At 41.4% G+C, this 11,967-nt stretch overlaps 2 protein-coding genes across 2 annotated transcripts; both read left to right on the forward strand.

The window, feature by feature from the left end:
• The first annotated feature begins 749 nt into the window (after positions 1 to 749).
• LOC120931413 (beta-1,3-galactosyl-O-glycosyl-glycoprotein beta-1,6-N-acetylglucosaminyltransferase 3-like) lies at positions 750 to 3,078 on the forward strand. Its single transcript, XM_040342824.1, is given in 1 exon segment — positions 750 to 3,078. A coding segment is annotated over 1 exon segment (1,320 nt). The 5' UTR covers positions 750 to 897; the 3' UTR covers positions 2,218 to 3,078.
• Positions 3,079 to 8,389: 5,311 nt separating this feature from the next.
• LOC120930298 (beta-1,3-galactosyl-O-glycosyl-glycoprotein beta-1,6-N-acetylglucosaminyltransferase 3-like) lies at positions 8,390 to 10,413 on the forward strand. The gene has a single exon (XM_040341514.1). It carries the CDS (start codon positions 8,880 to 8,882, stop codon positions 10,143 to 10,145), a length of 1,266 nt encoding a protein of 421 aa, XP_040197448.1. The 5' UTR covers positions 8,390 to 8,879; the 3' UTR covers positions 10,146 to 10,413.
• Positions 10,414 to 11,967: the final 1,554 nt, after the last annotated feature.

Genomic DNA, 11,967 nt, shown 5'->3' on the forward strand with positions numbered 1-11,967 from the left:
GGTGGTGTCCTCCCGGCTTCTCCCGCGTTGTCTCCCCGTCGAATCGCCGCTTCCCGCACTTTTTTCCCCTGAAAATCAGGGCAAAATCGTTGGTGCGCCATATACGCCGATACCCGCTTCCCGCGCTCAGTTTGAACGCCTGCGCCGACATATACCGAGTGCAGTACACTCGGCTACATTCGGCCAGGCGCGGTTTTCGCTCGTGCTCACGCTCTGTGACATTTATGCGTGAGCAGGAGCGAAGCCGAGCCTGGCCGAATGTAGCCGAGTGTACTGCACTCGGTATATGTCGGCACAGGCGTTCAAACTGAGCGCGGGAAGCGGGTATCGGCGTATATGGCGCACCAACGATTTTGCCCTGATTTTCAGGGGGAAAAAGTGCGCGGTATACGCCGATAAATATGGTAATTATGTGAGAGGACGGACGTTCCTTTTTAAGAAAATACATGGTGTTCCAAGTAGTGTATTTAGTTTAGTTTATCTCATTTGTGTTGATTGTTTTGTGTATTTGAGTATTTGATTGTTATTTTTGAATAATTTTTTAATGTTATAATTTTTCAGTTTTATAAATAAATAAAAGGGACAAACTCAATGGAACACTTGGTCTTTTACTCCTGTCACTCATTAACGTTTCAATATTTCTATGTAAAGCAGCCACTGATTTTGGAAGTTGGTAAAATAAGATAAGATAAATGTTGAAAACCTGAAAAGCCGGATGTACGGGTTCTTTACAATAGACACAACGCCTTCTACCTATTCATTGGACAGTTTATCAAGGTATCTCTAGGTTACACACATCTCAAAAGCCTCTGAACAAGCTGGCTCAGTCTCGGTATTTTGTGTTGCAAGATGTGATGCAGTTATCAGAGTGTGAAGGAAATATTAACATCAAGGACAATGCACAACCATTTTAGGAAGAAACTGAGGAAACTGAAATCAGGCCAATGTCTATCTTGTGGGTGCATTTTATTCGTCTTCACTCTGGTCCTAAAATATTCCTCCTTGGACTGTGACCTGGATAATGCCACCCAAACTGGAGATCTGAATATCGCTCACTGTGGGGGACAATACTACACGACCTTGAACCTGTCGGCCAACGGTAGAAAGAACTGTTCTAAAATTATTGAAGGTGACTGGGATGAGGTAAGAAAGACTTTAATCGACAATTTGGATATTAAAAAAAGAAAAGTTCTCAGCAATGATACAGACTACATAAAACTAGCCAAAGACTGCACAACATTGAAAAAATTGAAGAAGTATGTTCTGTTTAGTCTGAGCAACGAAGAAAGACATTACCCCATTGCCTACTCCATGGTGATCCATGGGGACATTGAAATGTTTGAGAGACTATTAAGGTCAATTTATACTCCCCAGAATATTTACTGTGTGCATGTAGATGGGAAATCTCCGGACACTTTTCATCAGGCTGTACAAGCCATAGCTTCCTGCTTTGACAATGTGTTTGTTGCCTCTAAGTTGGAAAGGGTAGTATATGCTTCATGGTCACGTGTCCAGGCTGATCTGAACTGCATGGAAGACTTACTGAATAGTACAGTAGAATGGAAATACCTTATCAATACCTGTGGAGCAGATTTCCCATTGAAGACAAATGCTGAAATAGTCACAGCCTTAAAATCATTGAATGGGAAAAACAGCATGGAGTCTGAACCACCACCTGGATATAAAAAAGTGAGATGGGAATACCATTTTGATGTTAAAGATCGCATTGTGAGGACGGATGTTAGGAAAAATCCACCACCCTTAAATGTGCCTATATTCAGTGGCAGTGCATATATAGTGGTCACCAGAGAATTTGTGAAATCTTTGTTTAAAACAGACTTTGCAAGAGAATTTGTAGACTGAGCAAAGGACACTTACAGTCCTGATGAGTTCCTCTGGGCTACACTTCACAGGGTTCCCTGGATGCCTGGATCTGTCCCCCAGCACAGAAAATATGACACATCCGACTTGAATGCACTAGCAAGGTTGGTGAAATGGGGAAGCCTGGAAGGGGACATTAAGCAAGGAGCCCCTTATTCGGCATGCACTGGGAAGCACAAAAGAGATGTGTGTGTGTATGGGACTGGGGATCTGCACTGGATGCTCCAGCAGCATCATTTCTTTGGCAACAAATTTGACCCAAGGGTAGACGATCATGCCATTCAGTGTTTGGAGGAGCATTTAAGATTTAAGTCCTTCTACAATAAGATCATGTAACAGATGCTGCTATTTTGTAAAAGTAATTTATTATGTACACTATGTATTGGGCTGAGTCCATTGATGTGGGAACTTCTCAACCGATCTATGTTGGATCTTCAATTGGATACATCACGGATTGCCTAGTTTGATCCATAATGATCTATTCTTCTGGTAAGGGTCAGCTTGAACGTGTTTACCCTGATATTGATCCAGCATTAGCCACGGAATTGGATTCGTTTCATACTGATTGGACAATTTATATATTTACACTATTTTTGTGTGTTTATATTTTGGGACTATTTACACTTTTGACCTTTGGTCATCGTTACGAGGTGTTTCTAGCACAATCCCTTTTTATTCTATATGGTCAATTATATATAAGGGTTTTTTTTAGCGCAACTCCTATTTTTCACTATTTGTTTTTATGTTGTATAACATTTTGAGTTTGCTGCTTCTTTAGTTGAGTACACTATGTATTGCACTGTGTGAAGTTAATTTGTAATATTGACTTCTAATCTCACATCTTTGCATTTTTGTGTTTAATGTGTTTTCTATTTAAATTAATGAAGGATTGTAGGAATCTGGAGTCAGACACACAATGATACTGGAATAAAGCAAGTATCATTATGTGCTAATCTATTCCCAAGAGAGAGCAACAGATAGTTATTTTTAATGTGCCGAAAGTTAGGCCGGCCATAGATGGATCGAATCTCGGACGATTTAGCAGGGACCAGTCCATCTATGGGCAGCCGGGTCCAACGATCTACTTGAGTATAACCAGTCTATCGGATTTACTGCCGCTAGCAGTAAGCATTGTGTTCTGCCAGCCACTAGCAGTAAGCATTGTGTTCTGCCAGCCACTAGCAGTAAGCATTGTGTTCTGCCAGCAACTAGTAGCAAGTATTGTGTTCTGCCAGCCGCTAGCAGTAAGCATTGTGTTCTGCCAGCTCCTAGCAGAAAGTATTGTGTTCTGCCAGCCACTAGTAGTAAGTATTGTGTTCTGCCAGCCACTAGCAGTAAGCATTGTGTTCTGCCAGCCGCTAGTAGTAAGCATTGTGTTCTGCCAGCCGCTAGCAGTAAGCATTGTGTTCTGCCACCCGCTAGCAGTAAGCATTGTGTTCTGCCAGCCGCTAGCAGTAAGAATTGTGTTCTGACAGCCGCTAGAAGTAATCATTGTGTTCTGCTGACCGGGAAGGCTCCTGGCCAGCAGAACACAACAGCATTGCGGGAGCGATTCCCCTATCAAAACTTGATGGGGGAATTGAGCAATTTATTTTTTTAATTATTATGCCCTTTGAAAAAAAAATACTTTTTGAATAAAAGGAGAGATGCTTCAGCTTTATGGAATACTATGTACTGCATACTCTGGTGTGTCTACTTTTATATATACATTCATTTCATAAATATGCTTTAATGCAGATGAATTCGAGGCATATAACTGAAAATATGGTGTGAGAAAATACATAACACGTAAGCGTCTATTTATATTGTTTTTAGACAACATTCACACAACTTTCACTCTGTTTTTTCACCCAGGATCCAATTGAATCCAACTAAAAATTTTTTATAAAAAGGCCCCCTAATGTACACATCTGGTTATCAGCCATTTACCAGCATCAAACATACCAAAACCTACTCATATTTATATCTCTGGAGAAATACGACAGAAAAATAGGCTACTGAAACCTGTTACCATAGCATAGACTAATATTACTTTTTTTTTTACTTTTTTGTCAATTTGTGTACTTACAATAAAAATACATGCAGAATATTTATAAATGTTTTCAAAGAAATTAAACGTGTCATATGTTCATATTGCTAAATAAACTGGCACACTTCTGGTTGGGAAGGTTCCGATTACATCTGGTAATGAAAGGATTAAAATACCTTATAGATGTTATTTATTATACCTTCTGTGTATCTTACTCCCAGGGAATATTAAATGACATTTCCTTATCATACACATAATAGACAGATCAGGTGTGTGAAGATTGTTACCCTGATGTAATAACTTACATTAGCCTGAAGCCTCATACACACGGTACGATTGTTGGAAGGGGATTGTCTGTTGACAGACTGTTGTCCAAAATTCTGACCGTTAGTACGCTCCTTTAGACAATCGTCCAATTTTCGGCCAACAAATGTTGGGTGACAGCTCCATGTCTGATTTTCGTATGGTTTAATACACAAATCCATCACACAAGAGTCAAAAGTACAAACACCCACGCTCGGAATCAATGCACACCAAACACGAAATTTGCAGAAGGGGCCGAAAAGGTGGCGCTCAAGAGCTAAAATTCCTCGTAGTACGTCGCTACGTCCGTGTTTGTGGCACGACAATTGTGTACCATTAGTATGCAAGACAAGATCCTGGCACACGCCCTTCAGAAGCTCGGTTGGCCAATAATCGCACTGTGTGTATGAAGCTTAACCACTTCCCGCCCGGCCTATAGCCGATTTACGTCCGGGAAGTGGTTATGAAATCCTGACAGGACATGCCGCGCACCAAAAGAAAGCTCTATTTGTGGGGAAAAAAGGATGCCAATTTTGTTTGGGTACAGTGTAGCATGACCGCGCAATTGCCATTCAAAGTGCGACAGTGCTGAAAGCTTAAAATTGGCTTGGGCGGGAAGCTGTGTAAGTGCCTGGTATGGAAGTGGTTAAAGCGGGAGTTCACCCATTTATAACATTTTTCCCCTTTTCCCCTTAGAATCCTGCTCGTTCGGTCTAGGGGAATCGGCTATTTGTATTAAAATATGATCCGTACTTACCCGTTTTCGAGATGCATCTTCTTCCGTCGCTTCCGGGTATGGGTCTTCGGGAGCGGGCGTTCCTTCTTGATTGACAGTCTTCCGAGAGGCTTCCGACGGTCGCATCCATCGCGTCACTCGTAGCCGAAAGAAGCCGAACGTCGGTGCGGCTCTATACTGCGCCTGCGCACCGACGTTCGGCTTCTTTCGGAAAATCGTGACGCGATGGATGCGACCGTCGGAAGCCTCTCGGAAGACTGTCAATCAAGAAGGAACGCCCATTCCCGCAGCCCATACCCGGAAGCGACGGAGAGGATGCATCTCGTAAACGGGTAAGTAATGCTCATATTTTAAAACAAATAGCCGATTCCCCTAGTAAAAACGAGCAGGAATCTAAGGCTAAAAAGTGCCCTCTAAGGGTGAACCACCGCTTTAAGGCTGGCCATACATTATACAATTCTCTTTAGATTTACCAAAATCATATAATATTAGGTAAAAAAAAAACTTAAAATGTATATGCGCCCAGATGCCACCCACTGTCAAATCTTGGGTTGAAACTATTAACACAATGATTTGGAGCGAGAGAGTGACACTTACTCAACAGGGGAATTATAGTAAGTTTGTGAGGATGTGGAAACCCTGGCTAGATGAAACAGGATGTTCTATATAAAAAGAGGACAGTCGCCATTCAAATGCAATTAATATTTTAACCCGCTATCGGGTATTCCTTTTTGGGGAAGACGTACTTAACGAAGCACATTAATTTTAAAAACCTGCACAGGGTGTGATGGGAGGGTGGGAGGGTGGGTGTGGGTCTGCAGGGTGGGGTAGGGCAGGCGAGGCGAGGTACGACAGTTCAGAAACAAGTGTTTCTTCATTTATTCACAACGTCACTAAGAACGAGGGTAGGTAAAGATAAGGGGAAAACAGGGAAAAACATATGGTTGTGTATTGTTTATAATATGTACGATGATGTAACACTTTTTTTGTATTTTTTTATACGCAAACAATAAAAAAACAATGGAAAAAAAAAATGTATATGCAATCAGGCAGGCCCTTGTCAGTGGCGGCACGTCCATAAGGGGTGCCCCCCTAATCCATGAGCCCGACCCCTAATGTACATGCAGGGCACCTGACGCATGGATTCCAATGGGGCTTTTTGCCTAATGCCCTGTACACACGATAGGTTAGTCCGATGAAAACGGTCTGATGGATTTTTCCATCAGTTATCCGATGACTGATGATCAGTCGTGCCTACACACCATCAGTAAAAAAAACGATTGTGTCAGAACGCGGTGACGTAAAACACAACGGCATGCTGAAAAAAATGAAGTTCAATGCTTCCAAGCATGCGTCGACTAGATTCTGAGCATGCGTGGATTTTTAACCGATGGACGTACCCACAGACGATAGTTTTTTTTCTATAGGTTTTATCCATCAGATAATTTTAAAACAAGTTCCTATTTTTTTAACCTATGGATAAATAACCGATGGGGCCCACACACGATCGGTTTGGTCTGATGATAACGGTCCATCAGACCGTTTTCATCAGACTAACCAATCATGTGTACGCAGCATGAGGCTCTTATTGGCTTAAAAAAGGGTGGGCTCAAGGGGGGTGGCATTCGTTTGCCTCCCCACCTGAAATATTTAGTACGAGCCGCCACTGGCCCTTGTACTACATAGTTGAAGATAAATATAAAGTTAATTGAACAAAATAATTGTATAATGTATGGGTAGCTTAAAAGAGAAGTATGGGAAATGTGTTTTTTAAATAATTATACTTACCTAGGTGGATACAGCCTGGACCGGCTCTGTGACTTCAGCAGACAGTCAGCTTCAGCCCGCTGCCTGCTGAAAATGGGTCACAGGAGTGATGGACAAACTGCACTCTTGTGATCCAAAGGAGAATGACAGCTAAACGAGCTTTGACTGTACTTCTCCTTTAAGTCATGACATAGCAAGAGTAACACATTCATCAGTTTGCAGTATCATCACACACATAGGACATCTGGCTGATTGCCTCATCCTCCCTACACTGGACAGCTGTCATTTATTGAAGCTGAATTGAAGGCAGATAAAAACAGCAATTAATACAGTTCTGCAAAATGCATGTGTGTATTTTTTTATGTATTCTTATTACTATGTTTCAGAATTAACATAAGAAAGATCAGCACTAAAAACAAAAGAGAAAAAAAAAAGTTTTCGCTTTGGACTTTATTTGCACTGATTCTTTTTATTATTTTTGAGCAATGCAGATGTTTTTTGCACATTGTGTTTTAAGCTTGTAATATTCAGTTTTAGATCCAGAGCGCAGCATCGTCGGCCACCTGTCTCCACTGGAGACAGCCCAGCGCATGACGCGGCTGGAGCTAGTGACAATTCTTATATAGGTGAGGCGGGGCCACCCGTCACGTGACCCCACCCTCCTCTGACGCAAGGGGGAAGCCTAGGCTTCCCCAGTGACGTAACAGAGGGTGCGTCAGAGGGGGACAGGGTAACATGACGGGTGGCCCCGCCTCACCTATATAAGAAATGTCACTGGGTTTTACTTACCTCTTCATTAAAGGAAATCAGGTTTGTCTGACAACTTCTGTCTTTCATGAATCCATGTTGTCTGCTGCTTAAATAGTTTTTTTCCAGCAAGAACTCATCCATGTGGTCTTTTATTAAACGTTCCAGTATCTTCCCAACTATAGAAGTATTATGGTTGAACTGTTCTCCAGAAAAGCCCGGAGCGACAAGCAAAGAACGATAGCACAGGGCTGTCATGACCAGGGTGGAATCTGGGCAACTGAGGGTTAAGATAATTGCAGGAGAGCTCTCAGGGGATTGGCTGCAGGTTCACTGCAGCCTAGGGTTAGAAGCGTTATATATAGGGGGCGGGAGCGGTGCCAAAACAGGCACACGCAGGCAGAGTTCAGAGAGGGAGGCAGGATTTTGCCACCCACCCTCCCTTGTTTTGTTTTATGTTGTGTGTGGTGCATTTGTTTTCTTTCTTTCAGGGATGAAAAGGATGGGTTGTCACGACAGCGGAGGCGGTGTCCTTGGTCTTTGGCGGTGACAGTGAACTGATGGAATTGAAATAGTTGGGGGGCTCATCGATGGGATGGCCCCCCTATGGTGGTTATTGCAGTGGAACGGTGTCTGCTGCAATACGGTTACGGTACACTGCGGGTTAAAAAAGGTGTCTCAGAGCTGGGTCGGCTGGAGGCCTGGGTATGGTAATTGGTACCGCAGTGTGGTGGTGAAAAAGGTTAAATGAGGGTTACTGTCAAGGACCAAAATTGGGACTGGTTTAAATATTAAAAGTGTTAATAGTTAATAGTTAAAGTTGGAATGGTTGGACATTCCTATCATTACGATTTTGGTTAAAGATTTATTTGTTTAAAAAAATAAAAAAAATGGCTGTTGTGGCCAATTTTATTCCAACTTACTGTGTCGGTCTCATTACTGGGTGGAATGGTTATGGGAAAATGGGGGGGTGTAGGAGAGAGTGGCACATTAAACTACACTAGTCATGACCTCTGGCACAAAGGAGAGAGCTTTGGGCAGTATCCAACCACTGGTATAAATCTAGAGATGGGCTTACTTCCCAACAACATAAAATTAGAAAGAAGTAAAATGTATAACGTAAGCAAGAAATTCACTCCAAAGATAAAATCACATATAACTGTGTCAAATGTTCTGTAAAGAACAAAATACAATGGGTAACCATTATGCTATTGTTTAAAAAAATCAGCATTGACATTTTAAAATGTATTTCCCTTTGTTCTGCAGGGCAGCAGAAGGTGACGATGACCAATGGTTAGCTGTAAAGCTATTGATTCACTTAGATAAACATTAATTGGTAAGAGAGTTTTTGATATTATCATACAGTAACAGGAGCACATAACCATTTTTAGCAATCTCTCCATCCTGGCTTTAAATATGGTTCTTCGTGGCCTTTCTCGGTTAACATGGCTGAAGCAAGTCATTCTGTTTTTTGCTGGTGGGTTCTTCCTGTACTTCGCCACAGAGGAAACTTACCTGGCTCTAAAAGAAAAGAAAGACAATTTATCAGAAATGTTATTGTCTTCAGCAAAAATTGACTGCCTCAAAACTATCAGAGGAGATGCTGAAGAACCAAAAGATGCATATTTACAACATTTCAAAAGAAGAAAGAGTAAGACACCATTATCTGAGGATTACTTTCTGAATATTACTAAGGACTGTAAAACCTACAGAACCATTAGAAAGTTTATTTCCTTTTCAATGAGCAAAGAAGAACAAGAATTTCCCATTGCCTACTCTATGCTGATCCATGAAAAGATTGAAATGTTTGAGCGACTCTTAAGGTCAATTTATGCCCCTCAGAATATTTATTGTGTTCATGTAGATGAAAAATCTTCAGAGCCTTACAAGGAGGCTGTACGAAGCATTATTTCATGCTTCAATAATGTTTTTGTGGCATCCAAGTTGGAAAGGGTGGTCTATGCTTCATGGTCAAGAGTTCAGGCTGATCTCAACTGCATGGAAGACCTCCTGAAAAGCAATGTTCAATGGAAATACTTCTTAAATACATGTGGAACGGACTTCCCGCTGAAGACGAATGCTGAAATTGTGAAAACTCTAAAGTTATTGAATGGGAAAAATAATCTTGAATCCATGCAAGCGCCTCCAAATGACTCAAGATGGCTTTTTCATCATGAGGTGCAAACAGCTGTTTTTAGAACCAACAAACGAAAAACCTTACCACCAATAAGCATCCCAATGTTTTCAGGCAGTGCTTACATTGTTGTAACCAGAGAGTTTGTTAAGTACATATGTGAAAATGAAGAAATTCAAAAATTCCTTAGATGGGGGGAAGATACTTATCACCCAGATCAGCATATTTGGGCAACAATAAACCGCATACCTGAAGTACCTGGATCTATACCTTATAGTCCAAAATATGATGTTTCAAACCTGCATTCAATTGCAAGGCTGGTTAAGTATGTATTTGAAGAAGGTGATGTATTCAAGGGGGCTTCATACCCACCATGCACTGGGACTCACCAGAATTTCATTTGTATCTATGGATTTGGAGATTTACTGTGGTTACTAAGAAAACATCATCTATTTGCCCATAAGTTTGACCCTGCGGTGGATGATATGGTAATACAATGCATAGAAGAACATCTGAGGCATAAAACTCTATATAAGACTGAGATGTGATTTCATACAAGTATGTTTTAAACTTAGTGAGCAGTTTATCCTTTATAAAAACCAGATTAACAAAATGTAATTACCTGATAATACTGCATGTGTGTATGGGCATTTTGCTTTAGAAACAGAGCTTGTTTTATACTTTTCTATAGGGATTTTCTATTTTATAAGTTTCTATTTCTATTTGATTAGGTTTACCCAATATACAGTATGAAGAACCACCAAAGTTGTGGGCACCATTCCTGGAACAGCTACGAAAAAGATCTAATTATGCGCAAATACATATCATTCATTAGTGGTGATTACTTAAAGGGTCACTAAAGGAATTTTTTTTTAGCTAAATAGCTTCCTTTACCTTACTGCAGTACTGGTTTCATGTCCTCATTGTTCGTTGTTGCTTTGAAGTAGCTGTAATTCTGCTGTGATCTCCACACTTCCTGGTTGCCTGTTTCCTTATAAACATGGTACTGGGAGATTTTCACGGTGGTCTAAGCTGTCATTACTGTGTTTCTAAAACTCCTCAGAACCAATCAGATTCATTTTAAAAACAAAACACTGCCCTGGATTTGTTTGTTTTTGTTCTGTGAGTCTTCCCGACTCACCTCTCACCCGGAACTTCATGTATGTACCTTTAAAACCGAAAGTGAAACTAGAGGCACATTATATGATAGATTAAATTCAATTTTTAATCATTTTTAAAAGGAATCAGTTAACTTGTATGTCTCTATACCCAATAAACAGTCATTTCATCAAAAAAAATGTTTCCTTTAGTGACCCTTTAACCTGTTACTAGCAATTACTCAGCTATGATTAAGGCCTAATGGCCGAAACACATTGGCTTTTTTGCTTGTTGTTCACATGCAATAATAAAACGATGTATTAGCCGACATTCATGGCACCAGCTTTTCTCCCTTTTTTGCATACCTTAAAACAAAGCCCTCCAGTGGCGCGCTGTCACCCAGGGCTGCCATCGTCACCCAGTCTTCCTGTCTTCTTTCCAGGTTAGTGGGCTCCGGCCATCTGATTGGCCAACCTGTAATGACGTCACTCCCACTAAGGCCCCTTTCACATTTATACGACCTCAAAGTCGTGCGATTTTGCGTGATTTTGCCACGATTTTACCGCGATTTTGCGGCCGCGATTTTGGATCAGTACAACTTCGACTTTGCCACAACTTTGGCATTAACCAATAAAAACATACATGGTGTGAGGCAATTCCTTTTCCTGCCACCACAGTTGTCATTGCTGCTGCGGTAGTAGCAGTGCATGAGGAAGAAGAGGAGGAGAAGCGGAGGCGGAGAAGATGTTGATATTGGGTACATCCCATCATTGCCAATCGTGAAGATAGGGGTCAATTTTGGGTCCTCTATAATGAAAAATGAGAAGAATGCTCCTTACATTGGTGGTCAGTGGGAAGGATGTCCCTTACATTGGTGATCAGTGGGAAGAATGTCCCTTACATTGGTGGTCAGTGGGAAGAATGTCCCTTATATTGGTGGTCAGTGAGAAGAATGCTCCTAACATTGGTGGTCAGTGGGAAGGATGTCCCTTACATTGGTGATCAGTGGGAAGAATGTCCCTTACATTGGTGATCAGTGGGAAGAATGTCCCTTACATTGGTGGTCAGTGAGTAGAATGCTCCTAACATTGGTGGTCAGTGGGAAGGATGTCCCTTACATTGGTGATCAGTGGGAAGAATGCTCCTTACATTGGTGGTCAGTGGGAAGGATGTCCCTTACATTGGTGATCAGTAGGAAGAATGCTCCTTATATTGATGGTCGGTGAGAAGAATGCTTCTTACATTGGTGGTCAGTGGGAAGAATGTTCCCTT

This window comes from Rana temporaria, chromosome 3 (genome assembly GCF_905171775.1).
Source record: "Rana temporaria chromosome 3, aRanTem1.1, whole genome shotgun sequence".
NCBI lineage: Eukaryota > Metazoa > Chordata > Amphibia > Anura > Ranidae > Rana > Rana temporaria.

Bases quoted from the DNA above. Each gene is read 5' to 3' on its own strand.
- LOC120930298 (XM_040341514.1), top strand. From the start codon at position 8,880: ATGGTTCTTCGTGGCCTTTCTCGGTTAACATGGCTGAAGCAAGTCATT.